The sequence below is a fragment of the Diceros bicornis genome, chromosome 3 (assembly GCF_020826845.1).
Source record: "Diceros bicornis minor isolate mBicDic1 chromosome 3, mDicBic1.mat.cur, whole genome shotgun sequence".
Lineage (NCBI taxonomy): Eukaryota > Metazoa > Chordata > Mammalia > Perissodactyla > Rhinocerotidae > Diceros > Diceros bicornis.
In genome coordinates, this window is record NC_080742.1 from 88215779 (window position 1) to 88228474 (window position 12696).

At 34.9% G+C, this 12696-nt stretch overlaps 1 protein-coding gene across 6 annotated transcripts in view; it reads right to left on the minus strand.

Annotated features, from left to right (window-relative positions):
- BRAF (B-Raf proto-oncogene, serine/threonine kinase) overlaps positions 1 to 12696 on the minus strand; it is a 141826-nt gene that overhangs the window by 68806 nt on the left and 60324 nt on the right. For all 6 annotated transcript variants that reach the window (XR_009216842.1, XM_058531517.1, XM_058531503.1 and 3 more), the window contains one exon: positions 4362 to 4625. Coding sequence is in view for 5 of the 6 variants with exons in the window: in XM_058531517.1 (XP_058387500.1) it covers positions 4362 to 4625 (264 nt within the window). In the remaining variant the exon portion in view is untranslated. The remainder of the gene's footprint in view (positions 1 to 4361; positions 4626 to 12696) is intronic.

The window sequence follows — 12696 nt, forward strand, 5'->3', positions numbered from 1 at the left end:
AGGAGGATTGGCATTGGATGTTAGCTCAGGGCTGGTCCTCCTTACACACACACACAAAAAAATGTATTCTGGATGTTAACCCCTTATCAGATACATGATTTGCAAATATTTTCTCTCATTCCATAGGTTGCCTTTTCACTGTTAATTGTGTCCTTTGATGCACACAAGTTTTTTATTCTGATGAAGTTTAACTTATCTATTTCTCCTCTTGTTGCCTGTGCTTTGGTGTCATATCCAAGAAACCATTACCAGATGCAATGTCATGAAGTTTTCCCCCTAAGTTTTCTTCTAAGAGTTTTACAGTTTTAGCTTTATATTTACGTCTTGTATCCATTTGAGAAAATTCCGTATATGGTGTAAGGTAAGGGTCCAACTTCATTCTTTTGCATGCGCATATCCAGTTTTCCCAGCATCATATGTGGAAGAGACTGTCCTTTCCCCCACTGAGTGGTGTTGGCACCTTATCAAAGATCCTTTGACCATATATGTGAGAATTTATTTCTGGAGTCTCCACTCCATTTCAACGGTCTTTATGTCTATGCCAGTACCACAATGATTTGATTACTGTAGCTTTGAAATCAGGAAGTGTGAGACCTCCCACTTTGTTCTTTTTCAAGAATGTTTAGCTATTCAGGATTCCTTGAGATTCGACATTAATTTCAGAATGGATTTTTCTATTTCTGCAAAAAACACTGCTGGGATTTTGGAAGGGAAATTCAAAACTGCCAAATTGTTTTCCAAAGTGGTTGTACCATTATACATTCCACCAGCAGTGTATGAAAATTCCAGTTAATCCACATCCTTGTCAATAGTTAGTATAGTCATTCTTTCATTTTAGCCATTCTAGTAGATGTGTAGTGGTATCTTGTGCCTTTAATTTGCATTTCTCTAATGACTTATGATGTTGAGCATCTTCTCATGTGTTTATTTGCCATCCATGTATCTTTGGTGAAGCATCTGTTCAAATCTTTTGCCTATTTTTTAACTGAGTTGTTTGTTTTCTTGTTTTGGAGTTCTAAGAGCTCTTTATATATTCTGAATACATGTTCTTGACCTGAATATGTTTTGAAAAGTTTATCTTTCAGTCTGTGGTTTGTCTTTTTATTCTCTTAACACTGTCTTTTGAAGAGCAGAAGTTTTTCATTTTGATGAAGTCCAATTTATCAATATGTTCATTATGGATTGTGCTTTAGTGTCATATTTAAGAAATCATTGCCAAATTCCAAGTCACAAAGATTTTCTCCTATGTTTTCTTCTACAAATTTTATAGTTTTAGATTTAATTCTTACTTTTCACTCCTTTCTCTGTGTTCAATTTTTTCTTAAAGTGACTTTTGGATAGTTTCTTTAAGCAGAATCTGGAAAAAGTAAACTTCTCATCTGCAAAGGCCTTTTCTGTGCCTTCACTCATCGTGTACCTAGCTAGCTAAACTCAGTTTAGCTGAGTGGCGTACAGGCATCTCTCAGCACTTTGTGTATATATTCCGTTGTCTTCTGGCTTCTATAGCTGCTATGAAGAACTTTTTTGGATAATCTAATTCTAATTCTTTTATAAATTATTTTTTTCCTAAGTGCTTTTAAAATAATATTCTTTCATTTGTTATGTCTAGTAAGTACGGATTCAAATTTACTTATCTAACTCAGTGCTTGTGTTTCCAAATCTTTAGATTCATATATCTTTTATAAGTGTTAGCCATCATTTCTTTGAATTTTGCTCTACTCCTTTATTTCTAGTCTTACTTTCTGGAACTCCTTTTTGAGGCATATAATAAAAGTGTTCATTCCATTCTTCATACCTCTTAATCTCTTATATTTTCTATACCTCTCTTTCCTTGCTTTCCAGAGTTCACTAATTCTCCTTTCATTCAGTTGGGTTTAATCTACTTTTTCTATCATCCATTGGGTTTTTCAAAGTAAATAAAACATTTTAATTTTATATAGCATTTTAACACAGCTCTGCAATATGCTGTAACTAGCCTGACATTGAGATTTTATTTAGAGTGTTACCTTGCTACTTCCTCAAATCAGCATCAATATGTTCAATAGTTTTTTTCCCTAGTGACAATTGCTTCTTTTGAACTTTCTATTTTACCTTTATTCTACGTTGTTTGAATTCGTCCAAATCTATCATGAAAAATTTCAAACATACAGAAAATTTGAAGGAATGGTACGATTAACATCCAAATTCTCTCTACTAAGGTTCTAAAATTATTATTTTTTCATATTTGTTTTTTCTCTCTACATTTTGTTTTCCATCATACCATTTGAAAATAAGTTCCAATTTGATTGATTGAGATAAAAGTCAGGATAGTGGTTACTTTTGAGGGTGGGTACTGAATTGGAGGGCACAGGAGAATCCTTTCAAGTACTAGAAATGTTTTATATCTTGATCTGCATGGCAGTTACATTTATAGAAAGTCACTGAGCTGTACACTTGAGATTTGTACACTTTACTATTGTGCATGTTATACTTCAAAAAAGAGGGGCAAAAGTTGCAGGCATCATGACAATTCACCCCTAAATACTTAAGCATGCATTTCCTAAGAATAAAAACATTCTTCTACATAATTACTATTATCATACTTAATTAATAATTATTCCATAAAAACATCTAATATTTAATCAACATTCAAAATTGCCCAAGTCTCAAGAATGTCTTTTATAGGTCTTGCCATCCTAGTCCCAAACCAGGATCACATACTGCATTTGGTTGTTATATCTCTTTAGCCTTGTTTAGTGTAGAATAATCCTCAACCTTTTTATCCTCCATGATTTTGACTCCAGGCAATTTGTCTTATAGGATGTCCACATTCTGAATTTGTCTAATTGTTTCCTCATGGTGTTTAACTTTTTCCTCTATCCTCTGTGTTTCTTGTAAAATGGAAAGTCCAGAAGCGTGACATTCAATGCAATCATTTTAGCAAGAATACTTCATAGATGATAACTGTTATCTACTAAATTTAAAATTTTAAGACCACCTGAAAGTTCTACTTCGTTCCCTTTTAGGAGTCTAATACTGCTCTTTTTAAGTCTTCTAACTCACTGACGGTAGACTGTTTCCTTGTATATCTTATAACTTGAGATTCTGAGCTTGTCAATGGGGCATTCTCTCTGTGAATTCCATGAGACCTAGATGGGCCAAGGGAGGGTTTGCATTTGCTTCTGCCCAGTGCCTGAGTGCTATTACCACTCCAGGACCAGTAGTTATATTAATTCCTTGGGTTGAGGGTTCCTGGACAATGCAGGTAGTACAAATATGAATCCTAAACTGTGATGAGAATAGGTCTATAGTTAAGAGTTCACAGGGGAAACTTTAACCTTTATCTGGAGCCTGGGCAAACACAGACAAGTTTCATTGTTATTTATGTATGTTGGTGAATAGATTTTCCTGTAGTTCACCCTTTCGCTAAAGGTAAAGCTCTTCAAAGGCTCAGCTTTATGTGAAGATCTGAGTTCCAACTACCTTTGTGACACTGGCCGAAGGGCTAGTCTTGTGTCCCCAAACACTGACACTCACATCCCTTTGTTACAGGGAGTTATAAACTGACCCCACTGGAGGTCACTACAGCACAGATGAGCAAAATTCTTTCATAAAGAACCACCATTACTACTAACACTGTCTGAGGAAAAAAAATTAAAAACTACTTTGACTTCAGTTATATTTGGAAATGAAATGGTTTTTTTATTAATATCAAAAGAAACCATATACATTACAAAAAGTAGTGATGTATTATAGGTACATTATTTATTAAGTCTACTGATAGTACTCACTTGAGGCTTATAAACTATCCATAACATTTCTACTTGAGGCGTATAAACTATCCATAACATTTCTACTTGAGGCGTATAAACTATCCATAATATTTCTGCCGATTTCCTTGCTTTAAATGTTACTTACAGAGGACTCGTGTTCGAATGGTGTTACTAATGATAAACAATCAAAAGTTATGTAAACAAGAGGAAAAATATCAAGCACACTGAAAATCCAACATTTGATAATAAATCCGAATAGGGATTTCTCAAGAGTGAAGAATGAATCTTACCTGATCTATGTTAGAAAACCAACAAGCTGAAGTCTGGAAATTCTGACTGATTCTGAACTAGTACTTAGACTTGAGCGTGGTTCAAGTTTGGTAGATAGGTTTTAACGTCAAATCTGACACTAACGACAATACAATTTGTTACAGTTAAGGAACATGGACTTTGGCACCAAATATTTATGGCTTTTCCATTCTTGTCTGAAATGGATGCTTCCACTTGCATAACCACTGAGTATGAAGTGATAATATATTTCATTTTTAACAACTGGTCTTTCTGAAAAATACAAAGAAAAAGCAATGACGACATTAAAAATTGACTCACCACTGTCCTCTGTTTGTTGGGCAGGAAGACTCTAACAATAGGTTTTTGTGGTGACTTAGGGTTGCTCCGTGACACATCTGTAGGATTTTGAAAAACTGAAAGAGATGAAGGTAGCACTGAAAGGCTAGAAGAGGAAGAAGATGTAACGGTGTCCGTTGATGCAGAGCTAGAAACAGAAAAATCAGTTCCATTCCCCAGGGATTCCAATAACTGTTGTTCTCTTTGTTGGAGGGCATCTAGTTTGCTGGTGTATTCTTCATAGGCCTATAAAATAAAGTAGACTTACATTGAATCTGGATTTTTCCCTTACAATAACAAAAGAAAATATGACATTTAAGTCTTTGATTATAATCTCCTTATAATCTAGCTAACAGGATTTTAAGTTACAAGTTACAAATAAATGCTGGACGTACTGTAAATAAATACTTTTACCTTTAAATTGATAAATCTTTTGTTATAAGACACTACATTACATTGAGAAACTGACATATATATATATATGATGTCTAGAATATCCATGAATATTAATATACATAGTATTTTCAATTTTCAGGTCAATCACAATTTGCCTTCCAAACTACATATCTAAGATAAGTAGATCATAAGTTTATCATAAGATAAAATACTACACTACTTCAAGGATAAGTACCCCTTCCATTAAAAATTTATTTTTTTCCAGAAAAGTTATGAGCATATAAAGTTTCATACACACACACACACACACACACACACACACACACACACACACTCTCACTCTCTCTCAAAGAAGAAAGAGAAATTGAAAAGGAGATGAAGTGATAAATTTGTCAAAAAACAAGACTCAGGTACACAGTGCCAGATCTCACCATTATCATCAAAACCTCCTCAATAGGGCTTAGAAGACGTATACTGCCACCTTCTTTCTGAAACAGCTATCAGTTAAAATACTTTATTTTTCTATGAATGTCTGACAACCTCCTTCCCCATTAAACACTGCTTAGAGAAGAGAAATTTATTTGAAAAGGTGGCTTACACCCTGCAGTCAAGAAATTCTGGGGCCATTATCCATCATGGTATCTTCCTGGAAGTTTCATTTGACTAAGGCTATAAAGTCAAATGACCATATAAGATATCATATTCTAAAAGTAAGAAGATTCTTGAAAACAGAATGATATTGAAAGTAAAGAGACAGAATGAATTAGAATATATAAGGCCATGGTTCTTTAAGGCAGTGGTAATCACCCTCCCACACACCATGGTCCACCATTTCTCCCACCATTGCATAACCCCAAATAGATGCAATACTATAAACATTCATGAAAGGTTACAAAGGAGAATCAAAGATTTTAAAATGGCATTTCCCATCCCTCAGTAAGTTTATTATTGGGCTGGAGAGAAGCAGAAAGATTATTTTTATTTGTGTAAGTGCTGTATATGAGAAATTCTTGATACAAGGTCAGATGAGGAAGCAGGGGGCCTTAAAAGATTAGCATTTAGATGGATGGAGTAAGTGGGGAGAAAAGAGTACTGTGCATAGGAGAAATTCTGTAACAAAGTAAGGAGATAGGAAATTTTAAGACACAGAGGAAAACCTAGAGACTAGTATAGCTGAATGTCACACAATACCTGGGACATAGTAAGGGATAAATATATATTTGTGGAATTTAACTGAAGAACAGAAACACAGGGAAACAATAAGACTGGAAAAGTGAGTAAGGGACCAGATTGTAGAGAGGATATATATACCATGCTATGAAGCCTGGGAGAATTATCAAAGGTAGAAGAGAATGAAGGAGAAATTTCACTTCAATACTGGCCACTGTCACTGTATGCTAGATCTTACCATATAATTTTGAAAAAAACCAGAAAATACTAAAATGAGCTACTCATGTAAAGGGCCTAAACTACATCAAAATGCCATTTTCTTCTTTACAACCTATTAGTTGCCCTACCCTGATCCTGTTTCATAGTATTTCAGGGCATTATAACCAAATCAATTCAAAATTTTCTGAGCTGTATTTCTATTTAGCTTTCAGTGCCAAGGGCTAATTACTTAAGGTCACCTCTTTCAATATGATCCACTTACTGAACCTTCAATCATTCAATAAATATATATTGAGCATACATGTGCCAGGCACTGTTTGGGGCTCACACTACAAAAATAAAGACTGACACAATTCTTACACTTTGAAGATTATATACACGCAGTCTGGGAGAAAAAAGTTGCCCTTTGCATAGATCAAATATTCTTATACTGTCATCTAGGCAGTGTATTTACTACACAAAGTTAGCCTTAGGAAAAGTAATAAATACATTTTCTGAATGTTATTTCTTTATCAAAAGGTTAGCCTTAATTTTTGAAACTACACTATTCCCTCCATTGCAGATGACTGACTATTATTTAATTGCATTTATCAATAGCTCTTCCTTAAGTACAAAACATTTACGTACTTATTCCGCTCTCCATCGTCACAGCTGCAATCTACCAAGGCACTTGCCTACCTTGTTTCGTAACTGGCTTTGTTCATTTCATCCCATTATCCTGGCTGCATTCAGTGTGAATGCTGATTATTCTTAACACTTCTGCCTTAAAGTTCTTTAAACCTCTTATCGCTAAAGGCATTTATTTCCACTTTACCTTTCAGATCCAGAGATACACTACAGTTCTTCACAAAAGAGTTCCAAATGAGGACAGGATCTCAATTTGGAACCTCCCATGTCCCCAGTGCACACACATTTATCCCACCTTCTTAAATTACCACCTAACATTAATCCATTCATGGTCAACACTAATCCCTTAAAGTTTCTCAGATTTGGGCCTTTGTTATCTTACTTCCCATACTTTGTGGCTCATTTCAACAGTGCCACTGGTAACATCTTAGTTTCTCTGGCTGATGCTTATTCTTTTACCAACTTGCTTGTCAAATACCAATTTGGGTAAATCCTACCACTCAATTATTATATTCTTTCTCTCAGGTTACCACACATCGCTGGAGAAAATAATAAAACTAGGCCAATTAGTTCCATTACCAATTCACAGAACTTAATCTTTCACACTGGAAAATTTTACTTATTTTTAACATCATATTACATTCCTCACAATACTTATTCCAACCTTTTCTATGCTTCTCTGGCTCCTAACTTTATCCCCCAAACTTCAATTCACTCAGAAAATGGCATTACCTTCAAATCTACTCTGAAGATCATAGCCATTACACAAAAGCTTCCTCTTCTTTCTTTGTCTAAGCAATTCTCCACATCTTTCCCCATCCCACTTCTGCTCTCAATTTAGTGCCAGCACTGCGTGTTTAGGGCCTCTTCTATGGTGGCCTTAGCACACTGTTATCTCCATTTTCTCTTTTTTTCTTCCAACCTTCCCTTCTCCTCTGTTTTCTTACACCCTACAAATGTGAGCAAGTCCTCCCACATAAACGCACACTTCAACCACCACCATCAACAAAATTCCTTAGGTTCTTCAAGATACTGCAGATACCAAATACTTCCTCAGGAGGCACCTTTCCAAAATCCCATACCTTCTCATCAAAATCCTACTTAGTTTTCAAAGTCTAATTCAAAGTTCTGCTTGATAAAATCCCAAAGAGATATTCTTTCTCTTCACCTCCTTTAGAGTACTACTACATTCTTCTTTATATGGCTATTTTTTCCTCATTTGTGAAATAATTTTGTAAGGATCGAATGAGATAATACAAGTAAAAGAAATTGTATTATAGAGACTACCAATAAATATTTTTATTATAGTAATAAGTAGTACTAGTAAATCTTGTGGTTATTACTGTTATTACTATATTATTTAGCTGAGTTCTTGACATGACTCTACCAAACTGTAAGCTAGCTGAGGGCACAGAACATGTCATTTATTTTTGAAATAAAAAAAAGAATCTAAGAACACTTAATATTATTAAGATGACAATACTCCCCAAATTGATCTACAGATTCAATGCAATCATTATCAAAATCCCGGTTGGCTTTTTTGCAGAAATAGACAAGTTGATCTTAAAATTCATATGAGGGGCTGGCCCGGTGGCGTAGTGGTTAAAGTTCGTGTGCCCTGCTTTGGTGGCCCGGGGTTCGTGGGTTCGCATCCTAGGCATGGACCTACACACTGCTTGTCAAGCCACGCTGTGGCAGCATCCCACATACAAAAAAAACAGAGGAAGACAGGCACAGATGTTAGCTCAGGGAGAATCTTCCTCAAGCGAAAAGAGGAAGATTGGCAACAGATGCTAGCTCAGGGCCAATCTTCCTCACACACACACAAAAATTCATATGGAACTGGAAAGGACTTGGAATAACTAAAACAATCCTGGAAAAGATAAACAAAGTTGGAGGATTCACATTTCCTGATTTCAAAAGTTACTACAAAGCTACAGTAACTGAGACACATGGTACTGGAATAAGGATACACATAGAGAACAACACAATAGAATTGAGAGTCCAGAAACAAACCCTTACATTTATGGCCAACTGATTTTCGACAATGGTGCCAAGATAATTCAACAGGTAAAGAATGGTCTTTTCAACAAATGGTGCTGGTACAAATGAGTATCTACACACAGAATAAAGTTGGACTACTACCTAACATCACATTCAAAACTTAACTCAAAATGAATCATACACCTAAAAGTAAGAGCTAAAATTACAAAACTCTTAGAAGAAAACATAGGAGTAAATCATCATGACCCTGGATTAGGTAATGGTTTCTTAGATATGACACCAAAAGTATAGCAACCAAAGAAAAAATAGATAAATTGGACTTCAAGATTAAAGCTTTTGTGCTTCAAAAGACACTCTCAAAAGAGTGAAAAAAAGACATCATACAGAACGAAAAAATATTTGCAAATCATATCTCATAAGGATTTGCTATGCAGAATATATAAAGAACTATTACAACTCAATAACAAAAAGACAAAGAATCCAGTTTAAAAAAATGGGCTAAGGATCTGAACAGACATTTTCCCCAAGAATATATACAAATGGCTAATAAGCACATGAAAAATATGCTTAACTCATTAGTCATTAGGGAACTGCAAGCCAAAACTACAATGAGACATCAACTTGCACCTACTAGGATGGATTAAAAAAAAACAAAAGATAAGTGTTGGTGATGATGTGGAGATACTGGAACCCTCATACACTGCTGGTAGGAATGTAAAATGGTGCAGCCACTTTGGAAAAAAGTGTGGTAGTTCCTCAAAAAGTTAAAACACAGAGTTACCATAGGAAACAGCAATTCCATCCCTAGGCATATAACCAAGAGAACTGAAAACATGTCTACACAAAACTTGTACATGAATATTCACAGTAGCTTTATTCATGATACCCAGAAAGTGGAAACAGTGTTTCCAGAAAGTGGAAACAACCCAAATTCCATCAACTGATAAACGGACAAACAAAATATTATACATCCATATGATGTATGTAATATATGTAATATTATTAACCCATAAAAAGAAACGAAGTACTGATACATACTACAACATGGATGATTTTGAAAACATTGTGCTAAGTGAAAGCAGCCTGTCACAAAAGGCCACATCCTACATGATTCCATTTACATGAACTGTCCAAAAAGGCAAACTCACAGAGATAGAAAGTAGATTATTGGTTGCCAGGGGCTGGAGGGAATGATTGCTAATGGGTAAAATTTTTTGTGGTGGGATGATGAACACATTTTGCAATTGACAGTGGTGATGACTACAAAACTTTGTGCATATACATACTATATACTGAATTGCACACTTTAAAAACCTGAATCTTATAGTATGTGAATTATTTCTTAATTAAAAATGGGAGGAAAATTATCTAAGGATCTACTTAATTAAAACATAATGGGAAAAAGAGTGAAATAAAAATTTTATTTTTTATCATTAGTTCATTAAATTTATTCTTATTGAACTTAATCTCACAAGATACAATGAAATCTTGAAAACTGTCCACAACTGATATTTAATGGACTGCTCTGCTTTCCATAGGAAGCACCTAGCTTCCAGTACTCTTTTCATGGCAGTATTTGTTTTGATAAAATGTCCCTGTACATTTTATGGGTCCTACACAGATTAAAGATCAGAAAGGCTATCAGCATCACAATAATGATATAGCAATTAAGAGCACAGGCTCTGAACTCAGAATGTCTGGCTTCAAACTTTGGCTACACCATTTACTAGCTGTGTAACCTTGGCCGTGTTATTATTAAACTCCTCTGTGCCTGAACTTCTCCATCTATAAAATGGAAATAAGAATAGTAAGTATAACTCATACAGTGGGTTGAGGATTAAATCAATCTACTGTATCCCTGGAACAGTGCCTGGTACACAGCAAGTACTCAATAAATGTTAGGAGCTATTATTGTCATCGTCTATTTGTCTGCAGGCAACTTAAGCATACATATAAATTCGGTGGTAGCTAAGACTCAGTGTGTACCACTAGATACGTAGGGTGATTCCAGAAACACTATCCCTTTACCTCTGGGCTCCAATATATCAAGAATCTTCTACTACTATAAAAACATCTAGCATTATATGACAGAAGGCACTCAAGTAATCTGCTGGATGAATGAATACAGAAAAATTGGGAGAAAAAGAAGAAATTCTGGGAAATGACTTTTCAGGGCAAACTTATCTTTTCTTCCTTTGGATGATGGTAGAAAAAAGGTAACCAAAGACTGAAAAGATAAATTTGAAATTAGAGTACTATAGCTCATTTCACTGTAGTTATCATTAAGGGAATCAAGAGAATATTAATTATTATTCATCTGTCAGTAGGAGAAAATCTAGAACAACTTAAAAGCTAGTTTTTAAATAAATTAGTACATGGAAAAAAGAAAATCAAGAGAATTTCTGATGGTGATATAACTGATGTTTCTCTGTTTTGCTATAAGGAAGAGATGCAGAGATAGGTAAAGATTTGTCTTCCTATGGAAACATCAAAGGGGTTTCTGTTGAAATGCTATGGAATAACTACAATACAACTTCTATTTGCTAGTGCACACACTAATCTGAAGCTACACTGTGAATACTGAAAAATTTTTACTTTCTAGCCTCTTATTTCAGGAAATGTAAGCATAGTCACTGGTCTAGGGGTGTATGTGACTCCAATCTGGTCGTTAAGATGTAAAGGAAAGACTTGTAGGAAATTTCTGGGAAAGATTTTCCTCCTTGAAAGAGCTCAGTACACAAGAGAACCTCTGTGATCCCTGCCTTCCTGCTTTCAGGCATTGTTTGAGGGCATGATTCTCAGATCTACTGCAGTCATGACAGAAAAGCCAAAAAGACCGCAGAGATCCACCCCAGCGTCTGACAACGTTGAGCTGTAGAACCAATCTTAGAATAATTTACCTGCATGCTTCCTGTTATGGGAGCGAAAAATAAAACCTCTGTTTGTTTGGACAACTTGTTATTGGATGTTTCTGTTTCTTGCAGCTAGAAGCATTTGTAATTATTATAGATCTCCTAGATTTATTCTCTAATTTTTCCCGTCTTTCCTCTAATATTTTCCATCTCTGTTTTTATTCTTTCTGGAACATTTCCCTAACTTTATATCTTACAACATTTATTTGTTTATTTATACGCACAGACACACACATATACATTTAAGTTTTCTGCTATACTATTCTAATTTACCATTTTAATTTCCAAGAGCTCTTTCTTGCTTTCTAATACTTTCGCTTCTTTAGTACAGCCACCGAACAGGAACACATTACTATATCTTATCTCTGATGTTAATCATAGTTATTTTCAAGTTTTCTTCTGTTTTCTGCACTGTTTCTGAGTTCCTTCTGACTATTTCTGCCATTATCTTTCCTATCTTTCCTATCTTTCCTGTCCTATCTTCTTCAAATACCTGGATATTCTTAGTTGTCCATTCATATTTAAGAGTTAAGGACTCTTAAGATATCAATGCTACTCAAAGATTCAATGCAATCCATATCAAAATCCCAATGTGTTTGCAGACATAGAAAAATTCATCCTGAAATTCATATGGAATCTCAAGGGATCCCAAGTAGCCAAAATAATCTTGAAAAGGCAGAACAAAGTTGAAAGTCTCACATTTCCTGATTTCAAAACTTATGACAAAGCTAGAGGAATCCAATCAGTGTGGTACTAGAATAAAGTTAAGACAGACAGACCAATGGAATAGAATAAAGAGCCCAGAAATAAATTCCTGCATATATGGTCAAATGATTTTTGACAAGGGCACATGTCAAAATATCCCTTCAACAGGATATTTCCAAATGGTGCTTGGAGAACTGGATATACACACGCAAAAGAATGAAGTTGGACCCTTACCTTATGCTATATACAAAAATTAACTCAAAATGGATCAAAGAACTAAACAT